The following is a 20,039-nucleotide window of genomic DNA, read 5'->3' as shown; positions in this document are numbered from 1 at the left end:
TTGAGTTAAAAGAACTATACGATACTAAATTTTGCTCAAAATCTTGCAAGACCTTTTTTATGTCGGATTTTCCTGTTAATTACCATATTTGATAAGGAATTAAAAACTTCATTTAAAAATCAAAGTTGTAAAAAAAACCTTATACGCATACCAAATTTAATAAAAATTGCAACACAGGTGTAGTCTATAGCTCAGTACTACATACATACAAACACAAACATCACTACGAAAACAATTTTTTTGGGTTCAGGGGGACCGACAGAAGGGTAGTTTCTCTATATTACTATGGTATAGCCAGGGGGAGAAAGTAAAATAAACAAGCTGTCGAATAATTTATTTATTCATTCAAAAAGTATTAATTGATACCTGTACCAAAAATAAATGCAAATAATAACAATATTTCACTTTTAGATTCAATTAATAATAATTAACATTCTACCTTGTACTCTTGCTTGAAGCTATCATTGAGTTTTATTTCTAACAATAGGCCTACTTTAATGTTATACATTATTTTAGGCCTATCATACTATCTGGTCTAATATGAGGTTAAAATATTAACCAAAAAATAAGTAATGCAACAAATAACATTTTTAGTAAGTTATATGATTCCATCGTACCAGATTAATACCATAACAGAATGTAATCAATGTTCATACTTATTGCAACTAGGTAGCTTTTGATGGAAAAAGATATAGGTCTGGCCTATGTATCTGAAGATAAATTTCTCAAACAAGACAAGTTTAGGCCTAAGGGTAAAAATAGCAGCAAATTAATTTGTAAATAAAATAACTAAATAGAAGGTATATGAATCAATATGGTTTTAAACTAGCATCATTAGAACTGTAACGCTTAAATCAATCTTTCATGACTACAGAAAGGTTAATAAATGTAATTCGAGATTTAAGAGGGTTCTACCCGGCAGCCTCAAGTTCAATTCACAATGGCGGATTATATGGATTGAGATATAGGTAGTTCGGGATTGAACATGCCTCAATTGTACAATCTCCCAACATTCTACAACTAATTTGTTTCCAATGATCGTGTGCTTTTGTGCTCTTAACATATCAGAGCTTGCAATGGATGGGGAAAACTTACTTTTAACCATTATTTTGAAGTTAAAATCGCATGTGAAAAAGGATTTTCAAAATTATTTTATAAATACTTTAAGAAATAAATGCAAAGTTTCAGTTCATCCAGTTTGGATCTCTGTGAATATTTCACAGTTTATTTTTACTCGACAAACACCTTAATAATACCACGAGGGTTTTTTTGTCGGACCATGTTTATGCATTACCGGGTGGGACCCTCTTAAATAGCCTAACATAATAGACCAGACCTCCAATGAAAAAATGTGGTGATTAATGGGATGAATTTGAACAAAATTTTGACAACAACAACAACTTAGAACAAATTAATTTGCCTAAATTAAGTATACACACACCATTTTTAAATTATTCTATAATTAACTTGTGGCCTGAAATTGTATATTGCCCTATTTGGCATAAAATAAACTGCTGACTAAAACTTAAAATGTGGTTAACAATTCTCATAAAAAGTGGTGTCCTTATTAGTGGTTGACATTAATTTAACTACTATACTGAAAGTGTGGTGATCAATGTTATTTTTATTCCCTAGTGTTCTTGTTAGGTACCTACATACTTATTACATTAGGCACTCATAAGGCCTCAGGTACGATATGAGCATCGCGCGGTGAGCGGCATTTGAAAAAAAACGTAGGTAAGTAGCAGTGGTGGTTACGATACAGGCAACAATTTTCTTAATGCTCATCAATTTCCTGTGTAGTAGGTGTAGGTGTAAGTAAAGTTCAAGATGGCAAACTATGCAGACCTTGAATTTTTTTATTAGGCCTATTGTTAAAGAAACACTTAGTTTTGTTTGTTAGAAACAACCGATTAATTGTTTACAATAGAACTGAAGAATGATTCATCTGAGCGGCAATTTGGCAAAATCTATCTGGACCTAACATTATAAGTGGCGCTGCTTACTGTCGCTCACCACTAAGACGTATCATGGCCATGGCCACCCTCAACAAATTTACATATAAGTAAATGAGACCCGATGTCAGATTGGCGCTGCTCACCACTCATATTGTAGCCGAGGCCTAAGAAGTTCAATGATTGGTCAAGACTAAACATTACTTAACTGTGAAGCATTAAGTATGGTTTCAGTAAATAACATAAACTGATCAACCGTTTTGATTTCCTATCATTGTTGTAAGTACAGCTTCATGTCCTTGTATGGAAAACACAAGATTAACACAATATGTATTAAAATACCTACGGTATAGTATGATTGTTCATATCTAGCTGGATGTTATGAAAACAAACTGGTTAGGCCTTCAAAACACTTTTTGACGATTCTTCAGGGACATTTTCTTTGAGTTCTTCACTTTCACAGTCATGCTTTACATATGATGTATAAACATCATAGCCAAGTGAAATTGTGTTGTCGTATAACACCCTAAATCGAGTAGGTAAAATATAAAAATTTATAATTTGTGCTGGAGGCCATATTATCCATTCTGCTACATAGAGTCTGTGACCTTTACTAATTATTTCTCGCTTTACTTCTGTCCATGATGAATTTTCAAGGTATCCAAGTGTTAAAAAGAAGGCAGTTATACATATTGGAGAACAAATTATTTGATCTATAACAACCTTTTTGAGAACAATTTTCAAAGTCCGTCCAGGCAGTGCTTTGTCTAAAACTTTGTACCAATTATGACTAATAATTCCAACAGTCAAGCCAGAAATTGACATGTGGTGAGTCCTCAGTCCGTCCCATTTTTCTCGTTTGTCAGTAACAATTTCATAGTGCTGTTGTAGAATGTCACCTACACCTGATAGGGTTATTGATATGCCAACATTGGTTAATAACAAGTACTTGTTGAACATAGTTCCACTGATGGTCCGGCATTTTTGAACAATTTTAGAGTTAAAAAGGCGGATTAATGAAATATGGGACATTTAAGAATGAAGTCCGATTGTTTTCCACTCAAGGTAACTGAAGTTACCCTAATGTCCTCAAATCGCCACTTTGTTTTACTTGGAGAAATCTTCTGTGTATTTTTTATTTCACAAACTAAACCTAAGGTAATAAGTTCAAATTACATTTAAGGTTCGATGAGTTGCCTTATCATCTATATTGGCTGAAAACCCGGTTTTCCGAACCATTAAAACTTAACTTACTCACAGTAGAATAGGCCCACGTGAAATGTAAATGCATTAATTATTCATTTACATAATCATAATCATAACCTTAAAACCCGTCTACAGTAACTTCACCAATTCTAATAAATTCTTATGAGAAGGAGAAGAGAAGAGAAGACTACAGCAGGTTGCAGAAGCAGGAGTAGACAGCTGTTGTGAAACATCAGCTGATCTGAGAAGTGCAAGTGAGAATGAGGAGATGAGATGACTCGATTGATTGAGACAATTCAATGGTTGCCGAATGCCGATTTGAAAAAAATATTAATATTTTCAACAGAATGACCAAACTATAATATAGCAACTCGAATCAAAAAATTATTAATAAAACCTTGTATTGTATCTCCCATCTCGTATGAAATTAAATCACCTGTTTTTTAAGAGACTAACAATGGTATGACTAGCGGTGGGGCACACGGAAGATTTCTCAGGTGCCGTTTGATGTCACTAACTGCTGACGTCACTAACTGCTGCGTCTGAAGAAACAGACAATTTTATAATTTTTCTATTATTAAATTAAACTGTCATAACCTAACCAAACTAACCAAACGTGCTGATAATGGAAAAATCGAATGAAGGTTTACTAATTTAAAAAAAAATAGTTTTGTGCATAAAATAAAATTATAAATGCCTAAAATTCAATTTTATAATTTTTAAATTATAAAATTAAACTGTCATAACCTAACCAAACCAACCAAACTTGCTGATATGAAAAAAATTGTTGACAAAAAGTTAGTGCTATCGGCGGGATTCGAACCCGGTACATTCGGATTACCAGCCCGCCACGCTATCCACTTTCACCACCGAGGCCGATGGCTCCAGAGCGTATCGTTGCGGTATTGGTGTTCCCTCAAAGTGACGTCAGCAGTTAGTGACGTCAAACGGCACCTGAGAAATCTTCCGTGTGCCGTTTCGGTATGACTAGTTGATTTAGTTTGTAAATTGTTATCTTGCAAATAATGTCTTACTTTACTTACTTACTTACTTGGATACTTGATCTCTTCATCGTTGACCAACAAATGTTAGATAGATTGCGTCATTAAATTGTTTCACTATTTACTAACACTATATTACATATATACAATTAAACTGATCTGACGGATGTGACTTTTTTGGGGAAAGCGAGTGGCTCGTCAAACAGTTCTTTTAAAGCGTACAAGGGCCTGCTGAGTAGGCTCTGGCGAAGTGCGGATTTGAATCGCTTTGGGTCTAGAGCTGGGATATTACTCGGCAGTGTGTTAAATAGTTTTATCGCTATTGAGGGGTATGACTATGACTGAAGTGTGTGGCGAAGCCGACAACGAGGTAGGTCCAGGTAGGTCAAGGTCACCAGCCCCGCGGGTCCCATAATTGTGCTGCATGCTTCTAGTTGAGAAGTTAGTTAAGTTGCTTCTCAGAAGGACTAAGGTGTTCAGTATATACTGGCTGTAGACCGACAAGATACCAAGTTCTTGAAAAATCGGCCTTCAATGGTCGGTTGGGCCGGAAGATGTTATCCGTCTTAGAGCCCTCTTCTGTAGCAGCAGCACACTTTGAGTTGCGTGGCTATGTCCCCATACCACCAAGCCATAGTTAACGTGACTGTGGAATAGTGAGTGGTACATGATGAGCAGGTAGGGGCGTGTGATCTCATTCTTTAGTCTTCTGATCAGATAGAGTACTCTGCTAAGCCTAACACATACCTTCTCAACATGATGATTCCAGTTTAGTTTGGAGTCGACCCAGAACCCTAACAGTTTCTTCATGGTTAGTTTGTTCATGGTAGTTTCTTGTCATGGCGACCAATAAACCCATCAGGCCCATGTTAAATTTCATAGTTCAAATTCTCTTAGAGAAAAGCCCTTTAGTCCGATTTGTACCATTTCTGATTTATACCTTGACATATTTGGACTGTGCTAAATTTCATGCGGATCGCTTCGGCCGTTCAGGAGGAGTATGTGGAAAACAAAAGCATGAGTAGTATAAGAGCTTCGCTCAATTATTTATTTCAAGCTTTCCCGTATAACGTCATTGTAAAGCCTGTATATTATAATCTCAGTTAATATGTATTTTAAGACTCTTGTGTGAACATCTTACCATTATCTAATAATAAATAAATAATTAAGTTATCTGTTTGTAAATATGCTTCTTTCCGTGGAAATAAATAAATAAGTTGTAGTTTTATGTACGAAATACTGTATCACTTGCGGAAGTTAACTTGGTTGTGGTGGACATACTGGGCGGGCAGTTTGTTTACTTCTCGTAATTTTAGTCTGCTTCTTGTCTGCTACTCTGCTAAGGAAAAAAGCTTCACTGTCACTACACTACTGTGCTCTGCTAGCTAAATGTAAATTTATAGGTAAAATAGGATAGTAACAACGGCCTGTCGAAGTTTACATAAAAGTGATTGAACAATTTTATTATACTTCAGTATTAATAAACTGTTTGTCTCGTCATTGTGTGATTTAAGTGGAAATGTGCCAAGTTATTAAACTGTTAGCTATAATTAGGACCTAACCTAACTATAATTTGGACTTAATTAATTACTAAAGTTTTACATATTCAGTGCAAATAATTATTTTTTAAATGTGGCTCATATTATGGCATTTGAAATTTTGTATTTTTTTAACTAGGCCTATTATAACTATTCTGTACTAGAACAATCTTGTTGAATTGTTTGGATTTAAACTTGTTGTCAGCAAACTCTTACAGTCATGAATTTAGGAGGTACTGTCCATCTAAACAGGATGGGCATTTGTGTTGTATTTTTTTGTTTTCTCATTGTAGCTTTATACATGACGAGAGATGTTCATGAAGAAGAACCAAAAAAACTACCATCGTACAATGTAAAACAATTGTTGATAGCTGCCATAGAACTTGCAGAGAAAGGTGGAGTCGAGGTATTCAATGTTAGAAAAAGTGCTGATTTGAAAATACAAAGTAAAGGTAAAACCTTAGAAGGAGCAAATAACCCAGTAACTGATGCTGATTATCATTCACATTGTGTAATGTATTTTGGATTGAAAAAGCTTTTTCCTTTAGTGAAGGTAAGTTTACATTTTTTGTTGTAGTGCAATACTTATAGGTTGCTCCTCATGAGCTTTGTATTGTTTTATATTTTATGTACATTTGTTAATCTAATTATTTTGTATGCTAAGCCTATGTCCAAAAATGTAAGTTAGTATAATTAAATAAGTAAGGTACTGTAATTGTTTTGTTACCGTACTTACAAGCGTCTAGGCAGCCAGTGCCACTCCGAGGATCGTGGATCAGAACACCCCCCACCACCGCACCATGTCGTACGCTTCCGAATCATATCGGCGCATCAGCATAGCCTATACTTAACTGTTCGCGGAAAATTGTTATCTCTATCACTGTCGCTGTCACAACGTATAGTTTGTAGGTTAAATTAAAATTAAATATAATTAAACTGTCATAACCTACTTGCTGTTAATGAAAAACTCGAATGAAGGTTTACTAATAAAAAAAATAGTTCTGTTTTAAAAATAAACTTATAAATATCTTAAATTCAATTTTATACGGTAATTTTTGAATTATAAAATTAAACTGTCATAACCTAACCAAACCAACCAAACTTGCTGATATGAAAAAAACTGTTGACAAAAAGTTAGTGCCACCAGCGGGATTCGAACCCGGCACCTACAGATTATCAGCCTGACACGCAATCCATTACACCACCAAGGCTCATGACTCATCTCCGTATCGTTGCGGTAATGGTTGACGTCACGCCATCGGCACGGAGCGGTGGTGGGGGGTTTTCCGATCTGATCTACGATCCTCGGAGTTGCACTGGCTGCCTAGACACTTATCAAACTGTGTGAGAAAGGAAATTTGACAAGGACAAACAGCTGTTGATATATGATTTACAAAAACAAAGAATAATGCTGGATAATTGACATGAGGTCAGAGATTATGCAGATAGGAATCAGAGGTAGGCCTAGGTACAGTTCCGCAGAGAACCGGAGATATATTTATTTATTTATTTATTTACTACATGTCATTACATCATTTTTTGACAGGACATAAAGTCATATAGGTACAGGATATACTAAAACTAAGAAATAACAAAAATGTCTTACTAAATTATTAATCTAACTTAACGTTCCTATTTAAATAACATTCTATAGAAAAAAAATTTTGTTTTTAACCAGGTCTTCAGGGTGGATCTGAACTGTGTTTTACTATCAATATTTTTTATGCGGAGTGGTAACTTATTGTAAACTTGTGGGCCTATATATTGGGGCGATAAATGAAATTTCTCTAATCTATGGGTTTCAGGCTTAATATAACTCTTAAATCTAGTGTGGTGGGAATGAATGGGTTGGTTCATGAATGAGGAGAGATTGTCTTTAACCCAATTTGAAATTTCTAAAATATAGTGATCATAAAATGTTAAAACCGAAAATGTTTGAAAAAGACTGGTACTTACGTATTATACGGAGGCAACTTATTTTACAGCGCGCTGCGGCGGTTGGGTTAAGTTGGGTTATCATAAATATGTTTGTAGAACTTTCCTAGTTTCGTTATGAATCGAACTATACGAGATGAGTCATAAAAACTTATGATAACCCAACCCAACCTAACCGCCGCAGCGCGCTGTAAAATAAGTGGCCTCCGTATAATACGTAAGTACCAAAAGACTTTTACAAGGAGTTCTACGAGGAACTCGCCCAATAATTCTAATTGCTTTTTGTTTAAGTTTGAATATTTTCCGATCTTGGTCTGCAGGTTATATTACCGGATTAAATATGAATATTATATTGATTATAGTTTTGGTTGATATTATATGGGACCTCAAAACGAAAAGTAAATCGGTCCCGAGTCCAGGTCTTACCATGAGACCTACTTAAACTTATAGCTTAAATTCCCTATATAGGAAATTCGCTAATATTCCCTATATAGGAAATTTGCAAAAAGAAACAACTTTATTCATTAATCCGATGCAATATTATACTGCGTATACTTCAAGTTGGCCGATGGACCCGGGACTACCTGTGGCTACCCCTATAATCCCTCGCAGCGTTCGCCGGAGCAGCCCGATGTCTAGGCGATGAGTCACCTACTGGCTGTGTTTATACAATGGTAAAACTTTTTAACAGAGTAATAATTTTACATTTTCAAAAGTGTATTTGAAATCTGCTAAAAAAGTTATGAAAAATGATATAAAACTCGACCAAAACAAAATAATATTTAATGTGATAAGGGTGTTACAATGCTAAAGTTAATCAACAAGAAAATCTGCAAACAAGTCTGTTTCTAGATGATTCATACTATTTCTAAAAGAGGGGTTGTGACTCATTTAGTAAAACTGCAAATATATAACCAGTGTGTGTAGTGACAGTCGAGGGGTGCACATCGTGAGTACGTGAAATTCGGCTAGTGTTTTGCGCTTATTTATAATTACATTTCTGGACGTTTAGTGAATATAATTTTAAAAGTAGTCAATAGAATTTGTTCGCCGTAAATTCTTATGTAATGCCTCCTTCAGAGAAACGGGGTAAAGTGTATCATTCCCAAGCTAGAACGATAATTGCGTCTGTCCTCCAGTATTTCGAGCGAGAACGCGACAACAAAGGGCCGCTAAAAGACGTAAAGAAAGTTGTCGAAAGAGTGTCCGAAGCGTGTCAGGTGTCGATACGGACCGTGGGAAGAATAAAGGCGGAGTTGAAAAGTGTTAGTGTTGGTGCTGATACATCTAATTCTAATGACATTCAACTGGACTTAGCAGAAGAAACTGAACAAGAAGCTGTAGCTGTATGTAACCACTCGACTCCTGTACTTCAAACGCCAAAAAAGAAAAAGCACAAGCAGTCACGGTTCTCGCTCATGGACGATTTTGACAGAACTGCGATTCGTCGGCACGTGGTAAATTATTACAAACGCAAAGAGGTACCAACGCTCCGAAAACTTCAGGTCACACTTCGTGAGGCAAGTCTATTCAGTGGCTCATTACGAACGTTATCCAAATTGTTGAAAAACCTTGGTTTCCGCTGGAAAAAGCTCAACAAAAGAAAACTGCTAATGGAAAAACCTAGTATTGCTTTATCTAGGTGTAGATTTTTAAGAAAAATGAAAAATGTTGATATGAAAAATGTAATTTTCCTTGATGAAACGTGGCTTAACGCCAACTCAACAAAGGAGGTGGGATGGACGGACGACAAGTCTGATTGCAACTTAAATGCTCCGCTCGGAAAAGGGAAAAGACTCATAATATGCCACGCAGGAGGATACAATGGTTGGATAAACTCACCACCATTGATTTTTGAATCAAAAAAGACAGTTGATTTCCACGAGGAGATGAACCACGAAGTTTTTGAAGGCTGGTTTTTTGAGGTGTTGTTAAAATCAATCCCAGCTGGCTCTACCATAGTGATGGACAATGCCCCCTATCATTCCCGGGTGGATAATCCAGCACCAACAAAATCGTCTAGAAAAGGGGAGTACATTGACTGGTTGCATAACCGTGGAATTCCATTTACTCCAGATATGCGTAAGCCTGAACTCTACAATCTCATCAAACTTCATAAGCCCCAGCTTACTTCCTATGTTATTGACAACAAAGCTGCTGACCTAGGATTTAGAGTAATCAGACTTCCACCATATCATTGTAATTATAACCCCATTGAAATGGTATGGGGCCATTTGAAGCGGTACGTAGCATCAAAGAACACCACATTCAAGTTGTCAGACGTTCAGGCACTCTTCATGGAAGCTGTGAACTCCTATCCTCCCGAAACCTGGGAAAAATGTGTCAAGCACGTGAAGACTGAAATGGACAACGATTGGCTTAGTGAAGGTCTCGACGATACCAGTGTGCAGGAACTAATCATTAACCTGGCTCCAGGGGACTCGGATGTGGATGACAGCGACTGGGACAGCGATGAGGACGACGACTTGGGAGTCGCTCAGCTTGAATGAGTAAGTTATTTCCCTTATATATATAAAAAAAAAAAAAAACAGTATTTATCAGTTTTGTGGGGTCAGTTTTAATAAATGGAATTATTTTAATATTTAAAACTATAAAACTTCTACTTATTAAAATACTAGATTGTAAACAAACGTATTATTATTAATTTATAAAAATTAAAGTTATCATAAAATACCGTGTATAATCTTTTTTTTTAAGCTTAATTCTATTTTATTTTACTAAGAAGTTTGAAAAGATGTTTTTCTAGCATAATTGAATTTTTCAGCTGACAACTTTGCTCAAATTAAATAAATGGTTTTCAATTTTTCGTCAGTCAATTTGGTTACAAACAAATCGTAACCTACTTTTTACTTACTTATTTACTTAATTACCTTTTTCTCTTGCAGAGAGAACACAAGAATCCATATTTAAGAAGACCTTGCCAGTGAAACTATCAGAAGCAATTACAGACCACTGAAGATTTAATTTTGTTTAATAGTTAATAATTTGTTGTACAGTATTGTTTTTTTTATTGATGTGTATGATTTGTTTTGTATAGTATTTTGCATTGTACAGTATATAGCATGTTGTATATATAACGTTTTGACTGATTGTTATTGTAATTCGTATTAGGCTTATTATATCTCATTAAAAAAGATGTACTATTAACAAATTCTACGGTAAATTTAATTTTACCCAAACAGTCCCGAACTTAACCTTTTACTATTGATTTACAGCTTATAACTTGCCTAACTCCTTTTGTTCAGGTCGAGTTTTATATCATTTTTCATAACTTTTTTAGCAGATTTCAAATACACTTTTGAAAATGTAAAATTATTACTCTGTTAAAAAGTTTTACCATTGTATAAACACAGCCAGTAGGTGACTCATCGCCTAGACATCGGGCTGCTCCGGCGAACGCTGCGAGGGATTATAGGGGTAGCCACAGGTAGTCCCGGGTCCATCGGCCAACTTGAAGTATACGCAGTATAATATTGCATCGGATTAATGAATAAAGTTGTTTCTTTTTGCAAATTTCCTATATAGGGAATATTAGCGAATTTCCTATATAGGGAATTTAAGCTATAAGTTTAAGTAGGTCTCATGGTAAGACCTGGACTCGGGACCGATTTACTTTTCGTTTTGAGGTCCCCAGAGGCCACAAAACACCATCCGTTCAAATGTGTTAATATGTGTAATATATGTGTCCGTTAGCACGATAACTCGAGCAAAAATGATCCGATATTAATGAAATTTGGTATAAACATGTAAACCTACATTTATTTGAACGAGTTTGCGAACCAGCATGATCGGACTATGGGAACAGGGGTTTATGGGGAGTTTTATGGGGTAAAAATAGGTTTTTCTAATTTTTCACTCTGAAAACATAAAATTTTGCAATTTCTGTCCAAACCATTTTGTAAAGCTAAAAAAAAATAATAATATAGTATATTGAAGCATTGTTGTATGCCTAACGGTTACGGAAAAATTCCAAAAAGAGTGTAAATTTTAAATTACCACTTTATTCTTATGGAGAATAAATAAACTGTTGTAGCTTGCTTGTCTATGTACATATTTAAAAAATGAAATTTTTAAATTTTGTTTACCTACTTTATACCAAGCTATTGATATTTCACTAAAAACCCCCTATTTTCTTCCAAGTCAGCAAACCTAAGTACTGTACACTCATTTAAATTAATGATATTTAAATAGGAAATAAATCTGACAACTTTAAGGGAATAATTTAGTGGAATTCCACTCACGTAGATAGAAATTCGCTTGGTCTGCAGGTTTGCTGCGGTGGGGGATTTTATCCTTGGTTTTAGCGAAATTTCCCATATAGGGAATATTAGCGAATTTCCCATATAGGGAATAAGCTATTACCATTACCGTAGTACTCATGGTAAGACCTGGACCCGGGACCGATTTAATTTTTCATTTTGAGGTCCCTAGAGGCCAAAAACACCATCCGTTCAAATTCATATATATATATATATATGTGTGTGTGTGTGTCCGTTAGCACGATAACTTGAGCAAAAATGATCCGATTTTGATTAAATTTGGTACAAATGTGTAAACCTACGTTTATTTGAATGAGTTTGTGTTCCAGCATAATCGGACCATGGGAACGGGGGTTTATGGGGTAAAAATGGGGTTTTCCCATTTTTGACCCTAAAAACAAAAAAAAAAAAAATTGTAAACCGTTTTGTAGAGCTTAAAAAAAGAAATAATTTAGTATATTGAAGCGCTGTTGTATGCATAACGGTCACGGAGAAAATTCAAAAATAGTGTAATTTAAAATTCCCATGTTAATCTTATGGAGAAAATGAAAATTGTTGTAGTTTACTTGTTTATGGATATATATTGATAATATACCCCCGCCGCAGCAAACCTGCAGACTAAGCGAATTTCAACTTGTCTGATTACATTTTTACTAAAATATTTCCATAAATAAAGATATTTAATCCCAATTAAAATAACATTAGAATTAACGAGTGCTTAGGTTTGCTGCTACGGGGAAGATAAAAGTGTTTTTTGACCATAAGTCAATACTAGGATGAAATAAATAAATTTGCCAAATTTTATCTTGTTGTTGGTTCATGTTACAATAGAACCCCGGTTAACCGAAATAAAGGGGGGAGAGCCATTTCGGATAAGCAATTTTTTGGTTAACCCATCATATGCTAAAAATAGCCAATGTATCACCACAGTGTGTAGGAATAATGAATTTAAGAGAATGTCTAAATAATTTAGTGTTTTATTTCAGCTACAAAAATATTACAATGGGATAGAAAATACTTTAAACCAGACAACTGAAGTTATTACACAAAGCATTTTACAGCCCTATATTAATTTATAGAACCATTTCGGTTAACCCGGGTTTCGGTTAACCTGAATTCGGTTAACAGGGGTTCTACTGTACATAGTCTAAATAATGTATGTGTTAATGGTTCTAAGCTTTCGATAAAATATTAGCTACGGAATTCTTGAAGGCAAAACTACTTTGCTTTGTTTAGTTTTTAAATAAAAAATTCCAAAATGAGGCCTAAGCCAGAAAAAAATATACGATAAGACTTCCCTATCCTTACCTAAGTTTTTAGCTTAAGTTATTCTCACTTAAAAGCATAGTTTTGTAGTAGGCCCACCTATAAAGTGATGAGACATAATATTTTACATCAATATATTGACGTAACTTTATTATGTTAACAGTGTTTTTAGTCACATGTATTATAACCTTAAACTTACTTCTGAGAATTTGTATTGTTTGTGTAACTTTAACGAACCCAATAATCTGTTACAGATTATTTCAGAAGAAGAAGTTTTGGAATCAAAATGTGGCCAATTGTCTTCCCCGTCTCTTACAATGAAGGTGGAACCTAATGGTAACATAGACAATTTAATAGACGAAGAACTTCCAATAAAAGATTTGACTATTTGGATCGATCCCTTAGATGCTACTCAAGAATTCACAGGTAACACACATAGCTAGAATGCGGCTAACTGAAAAGCTTAAAATCTCCAAAGAATATATTAGATTGTGTGGCGACAGGAACTGAATTTTTGAAATCGTTAATTTTTCAATCCTGTGACATTGTCTATTGGCTAGCAATGTAATGTTGACAAATGGCAATGATGATATTCTGAATTCATATTCATGAAATGTCAGTTTGCAAGCCTTATAACTTGATATTGTTCTTTTCCAAATTCCAACAGTTATTTGTCCAATAACTTTTCTTATCTGACATAAATAGTGTTTTTGCTTTAGATATTGTTGTAAAATTCCTATTTTGGGAATAAGCTATTACTGTATTTATGATGGTAAGACCTGGACACGGGACCTATTTACTTTTTTCTTTGATGACCCCAGTGGCCAAAAACACCACCAGTTCAAATTCATATACATACAGTGTGATTGAAAAGTGCCGGTGTAATATATTTGTTGTCATACTGCAGCAAAAACAGCCGTTTTTAATGCATGCGTTTCGGGTCTATAAAGTGAAATTTTTACTCTCTAGGGAGTAAAAATCGTGTTTAGCCCCTAGGGAGTAAAAATAAGCTGATGTCAACTCAGTTGTAAATTTTGATTGTAAACAATCGCATGTAACGAAAGTATGCTTTAATCGATTGTAGTTTATTGCAGCATGTACACATTCTGGAAAGTCAGGGATAGTAATGGAAAGTTATGGAAATCAGGTTATTGAAAGTCATGGAAATCCTTCCCATATACTATAAAATAAAAGAATATAGGAAAGAAAAACGAAAGTTTAGAGAGAACTTGGCCAGCTATTGTGACGAAGGTGGCTGGGTTTTCTTTTTTCTTTCCTTATTCTTTGAATACCATATTTTTGAAAAATTTACTACTCCATTGGTATCTGGTTAATACATATTTCAGCATTTTCTATGAAATAACTTGTCTAGGCAGTACTATTAGTGTATATGTTATATTATAATTTTCGAGTAATGTTCGTGACTCGTGGAAATCAATGGTAAATGTTCATGGAAATTAATGACAAATTTTCTGTAGACACCCTGTTATTGTTGCTTTATTGTAAACTAGCTGTACCCGCGGGCTTTGCCCCGTTCTACTTCTTAAGTGAGCTCGTTCGCATGGCTCAATCACGTCCTGGTTGAAGTTCGTTCGCTACGCTAACTCGCCTCCAGGTTGAAGATCGTTCGCTACGCTCACATACCTTTAGGTTGGAGCTCGTTCGCCGCGCTCACTTGCCTTCAAGTTAGCTCGTTCGCTACGCTATCTCGCCTCCAGGTTGAAGTTCGTTCGCTACGCTCACTCACCTTTTGGTTGCAAATTAGCTGTGTTGTCATAAATTGGCAATCCTTGTAACTTTAATGCTATTGCACATCATAGAACAGAACCAACTTGTTTAATTGAAACAGCTGTTAAGATTCATTAACTCCATTGAAATATGAGTACTCATAAGGTTAACATGGGAAACTCCAGAGCCACTGGGGCGGAGGCCGAGAGTCCGATCAGAATAAAAACAACTTAGTTTTCCTATTTTATGCCTAAAGAATCAGTGTACCAAATTTCAGCCTCCTAGGTAAATGGGAAGTGGGAGAATTAGTGATGAGTGAGTGAGTGAGTCAGTCAGTCAGTCAGTCAGTGAGGGCTTTGCCTTTTATATATATATAGATAGTTTGACAAATCGATGAATTTGGTTATTAATGTAGTATCTTTAAGGGCACGACAATGGCATTGTCTGTCATAGGCACAAAGTTGAAACTCTCCAAATGTTTGACCTCTTGTTTTATAATTGTTCTCTTGTGTAGAAAACCTACTGGAGTACGTGACGACACTGATTTGTGTGGCATACAAAGGTCGTCCATTGGTGGGAGTCGTGCATCGGCCTTTTGCCCAAGAGAAGACAACCTCATGGGCGTGGGTCGGTCGTGGAATGTCATCTGACCTTGCATCTTATCAAAATGTTAGTAGACCTATATTTCATATTGATTATTTAGATTGCTACTTTATTAAAGTGATGATTATGCTTGTTACAGCTAAGCAAATAGGTACTACTAAGTAATTTTTCAGGCGCTTAAAGTTGATAATTATTATCATTCACATTTTTTGCAGGCATACATTTTCATAGTAAATTTAAACTTTTTGTTATTGTCTACACCTGCGGCATTTTATGATTACGTATAGAGGAGGTACACAAACACTTTTTGGGAAAGCGGTAAACCCATATGATTTGTAGGTGTGTCGGGAATTCAACACATCCGTCTCGCACCAAAGTTTGAGACTCTAACTACTAGGCTAGCAACACACACAAAAATATGGTTTATATTCACATTTTTGGAAGATTGAAAACTTAGTCAGTGTTTAAGAACTAGCTGACAGTCTGGATTAGATACAGATGCTCATCTTGAGGGGGGGAAATGAGTAAAATAGTATCCAAGTCTATCTTAATGTTAGTTTACATAATCAACGTCTTCCTTTTGGTTGACATCTCCACACCCTTCCAATTAATGCATCCTTTTCTCTTCTCACATGACCAAGGCACCTAATTCTCCCACTTCTACCATTGCCACAATATCTGGTATTCTGTACGGGTTCCTGAGTTCTCTATTTTTTTGGATTCTCCAAACCCAGTCTTCTCATGTTGGTCCATACCTCTCAATATTTATTTTCAAAAGTTATTAAATTCTTCTGGATCTGTTTTAGCGAATTTCCCTAGAGGGGAGTAGCTATTATCGTAGGTGGCATGGTAAGAGCTAGACCCAGGACGATATAATTTTTCATTTTGATATCCCTAGAGAATATATATAGGCCTACGTCCGTGAACGCGATAACTTGAGTAATTTTTGTCCGATTTTGATTAAATTTTGGCTTGAAGGTATGGGGCCAGATAAACTTGAATGTGTTTGCAAACCAGCATGATTAGACATGAATGTATAGGAATGAGGTTTTATGGGTTTTCCCCATTTTTGACCCTCAAAACTTAAAATTTTCTTCCAATTTCTCTTTAAATTTTTTTAAAGAGCTTAAAAAACAATTAATTTATATTGAAGTGTTTTTTACAGTTATTGGTTAAGGGGAGAATTCAATAAATTGTAAATTTAAAATTCAAATGTTATTCGTAGGTATGGAGAATATGAAAACTGTTGTAGTTTGCTTTTTTTATGGATATATTTTGATTTTGATCAAACTTAACAAATTTATCTATTTTTCACTAAGGTTTTTAAAAAAAAAAACACTATTACCGGGGCCAGTAGCAGAAACCTAGATACCTGATAACCTAATCAATGTTATTTAAGTAGATTTAATTGAAAATCCAATCAGGTAGATGGAAATTCGCTAAATCTTGACAGGATTTTTGCTCTTCAATATTTTTTATCGACTCCAGTGACATCTATTAGCAACATTAAACCCCATTTTGTATCTCCTTCTATTCTATTTTGACTGTTTATGGTAACTCCCAAATACTTCAATTCTTTAAAGTAGGTTTTGACTGTTCTATTACTAAAATGCCAATGGTGTAAGAAGACACAAAGTTAACCAGGTTCTATGTTTGGTTAAGTCTCTGATTATTTTCTAGGTGGAGAGTTCTCCTACAGTGGTGGTTTCCCGTTCACATTCTGGCTCCATAGAGGACATTGTGCACAAAGCTCTTGGCACCGACACTCCGATAGTCAAGGCAGGAGGAGCTGGTAAGTCAATATTCAACCTGATATTGTAATTGGAAATCCACTTTCAATTTTAGCAAATTGTTTTTGGAAAGGTTAGCTGAATAATTGAATCAATGAATGATTCCTTGTGTCAGGATTTGATGTGAACACTAAGTCCTTAGAAATAAAACCCTTAACTAACTAAAAACCTAATGTAAACTGAATATTTTTAGGATACAAAGTGCTCCAAGTCGTCAGTGGCAACGCTAGCGCCTACGTCCACGCAACGGCCATTAAAAAGTGGGACATATGTGCGGGAAATGCAATACTGTCGGCAGTGGGAGGCGCTATGACCACACTCACTAATGAGGAAATAGACTACTCTCCGCCCAAAGGACCTCTGAACAGGGACGGACTGCTGGCTACCCGACACGACCATTCTCAGTACGCCTTGCGCTTCCACCAGGCGTTGCAAAGAGACATGCACCTGTAAACTGCAGCGAGGCAATTTGATTGCTCTGGTTGATCAAAGTGTTCGGATGGATAGTTTATTGAATTTGGTATTTCCCTGTACCTGCTTAGCAGCTGAACTGTATTCTATCGATTGTGATGGACATTGTGAAGCTACAGGAACTGAACACTTTGAATTTTGAATGCATTAGTGAATTACAGGGGACTTCTAGGGGTTTGGCGTATTAAAATCTATGGAAATTTTCTTTTTTACAATACAAGTTTTTTAGACTAGGATAGGAAAAAGAACAGAACAAATTAGAAATATATAACCCACAACTTGTTCACATTGTTTAAAAAGAAGCTAGTACCGGTAAGTACCGGTGCAATATAGTTATTTTCCAAATTTTGCTAAGAATATTTTCTAATGCAGTGTAAAATATTTCAACTACTTTACAAAAAATATATATATAAAACTCAGCAAAACGTCCTGCAACACAATAATTAACATTTACTATCCTAGGAGATCCCTCAAAAGATTTACAAAATTAAATGCTTAAGAAATTTTTTATTTTGCAATTTCCAATGCACAGGATGGTCATCATAGTCTTAAGTCGACAAAATGTTTAGCAGTCAGAGTAAAATTTATAGCACAAACTTTAGGCTATCAACACTAAATTTAATTTTAATTAATTAATTGTTGAGTTTGTCGTTCTGGTTGTGAGGACAGTTTCTAAAACAATAAGTCTGGCTGAAATGCAATCTTTTAGGTTATATTTTTAAATTTCAATGCAAAGTTAATTTAAACAATTTCAGATGGTGTTTTAAAGTAACAACAATTAACTTTCTCTGATTATTACCATTAAATCCAATTAACTGTGGGTAAACCGAATTGTAAAAATTTAAAATGACACAGTTCCAAGTAATCGGTTATCATGGGGTTTTTTACCATTCAAATATGCTGTTCACTTCATCTAGTATTCCACTCAAGTTTCACAATAGGCACTTACTTATCTGTATTATTTTTATCTAACTAACTCATAATGTTTAAGGTGGTAAACCTTAGAATTTTTCCCAGTTTAGAAGTCAATTACGCCTGCTGTAAATATTGTAAAAATTGAAGCATCAAGTAACAGTAACATAAAACTAAAATACAAATGTTTTTTTTCAAATTTAAGTAGGCTATCCCTAGAAAACTAGTCTTCCACTTTTGATTTGAATTAGTTTTTTTTCTTCACAGAAAATAAGGATTGTTACTTGCAGTTGCAGACTCATAAATAAATAATATATGAACCTGGTATGCTATACCGAGTAGTTTTATACTTGTAAATAATTGTTACTAGGATTAAGTTTAATGAGACATTTTACCAAGTAGGCTAAGTTGTAAATAACAATTGAAGTGTTACGTCTTTTAATGTTGTATGTAAACCGTTAAAATTGTCTTAAGCTTTTCAATTTAAAAAGTTATAATTGCAAATAAAAATAAATGGGCTGCCATGCTCAGGGCTAATTTTAAACTTGTCTTAAAAAAGGTTTTGGGTTTTTGTTATGAAGTTTGTGTGATTTTGTTTTTTATAGTTTATTTCATAATTTAAGTTACGAGTAGTATTACTATGGTGCTTTATTAATTTAATTACATGAACAAAGACATAAATCCTTCAAATCAAGCTTTCTAGGAAAATAATCTTGAATAACCAAAGCATTTTCTCCTATTTCAAATTCAAGTAATATGGTATTCAAGAAATATGTAAATTTGTGTTATTTTTTATTTGTGGACCCAATTTCAAGAACTATTTTAATCAGAGTTTACCTTAATAGTTGTTTCAGTTCTTGAATGCAGATTGAGATCCATGCACATTTTGCTGTGCGGTGAATGATTTTTGATTTTCAGGGTCTTCTCGTTTTTATTGGTATAAGAAGACCTTGGAGATGCACTAAACCAACGGTGAAATGTACATGGATCTCATCTACAATCTAGAACTATGACAACCATTAAGGTATATTCAATTGTAAACTATGTAGGTTTCAGAATACTGTTCAAAAATGCAATCAGATTCTTCAAATTAAATATTTTTTATTATTAAAACTTGAGCGTTCACCTTGTGTGTTGTGATTGGGCTGATACTTAAAATTATAAAAAGTTAGATGAATTATAAGTTAAAATTGTAAATTCCTTGCTATTGCAAATTGCTTTTGTTGATTTGTTCCTAATAAATTGTTTAAATATCATGTTATTTTATTTGTTACTAGCAGAGTACCCGTCCTTCGTACGGGGTTGGCATATAAGTATCAAATGCTTATAGCAGTTATGAGTGAGGACATGGTTT

The 20,039-nt window shown here is 34.7% G+C and overlaps 2 protein-coding genes across 2 annotated transcripts; one reads left to right on the top strand and one right to left on the bottom strand.

Annotated features, from left to right (window-relative positions):
• Positions 1-322: 322 nt before the first annotated feature.
• On the bottom strand, positions 323-3,294 carry LOC129004147 (mpv17-like protein 2). The gene has a single exon (XM_054432586.1). It carries the CDS (start codon positions 2,985-2,987, stop codon positions 2,352-2,354), a length of 636 nt encoding a protein of 211 aa, XP_054288561.1. The 5' UTR covers positions 2,988-3,294; the 3' UTR covers positions 323-2,351.
• Positions 3,295-5,519: 2,225 nt separating this feature from the next.
• Positions 5,520-19,946, top strand: LOC129003993 (putative inositol monophosphatase 3). The gene is made up of 5 exons (XM_054432360.1): positions 5,520-6,253; positions 13,436-13,607; positions 15,424-15,578; positions 17,193-17,304; positions 17,496-19,946. The coding sequence occupies exons 1-5, from the start codon at positions 5,921-5,923 to the stop codon at positions 17,753-17,755; spliced, it is 1,032 nt and encodes a 343-aa protein (XP_054288335.1). The 5' UTR covers positions 5,520-5,920; the 3' UTR covers positions 17,756-19,946.
• The last annotated feature ends 93 nt before the right edge of the window (positions 19,947-20,039 follow it).

The sequence above is a fragment of the Macrosteles quadrilineatus genome, unplaced genomic scaffold, assembly GCF_028750875.1.
Source record: "Macrosteles quadrilineatus isolate MER2022 unplaced genomic scaffold, UCM_ALF_1.0 Scaffold_9__3_contigs__length_116548681, whole genome shotgun sequence".
In the NCBI taxonomy this organism is placed as follows: domain Eukaryota; kingdom Metazoa; phylum Arthropoda; class Insecta; order Hemiptera; family Cicadellidae; genus Macrosteles; species Macrosteles quadrilineatus.
Note: the sequence above shows the minus strand (reverse complement) of the source record. Positions and strands in the feature narration are given on the sequence as shown.

Bases quoted from the DNA above. Each gene is read 5' to 3' on its own strand.
- LOC129004147 (XM_054432586.1), bottom strand. From the start codon at position 2,987: ATGTCCCATATTTCATTAATCCGCCTTTTTAACTCTAAAATTGTTCAA.
- LOC129003993 (XM_054432360.1), top strand. From the start codon at position 5,921: ATGAATTTAGGAGGTACTGTCCATCTAAACAGGATGGGCATTTGTGTT. The intron at 15,579-17,192 runs GTTAGTAGACCT...ATTATTTTCTAG, and splicing joins ACCTTGCATCTTATCAAAAT to GTGGAGAGTTCTCCTACAGT. The intron at 17,305-17,495 runs GTAAGTCAATAT...GAATATTTTTAG, and splicing joins AGTCAAGGCAGGAGGAGCTG to GATACAAAGTGCTCCAAGTC.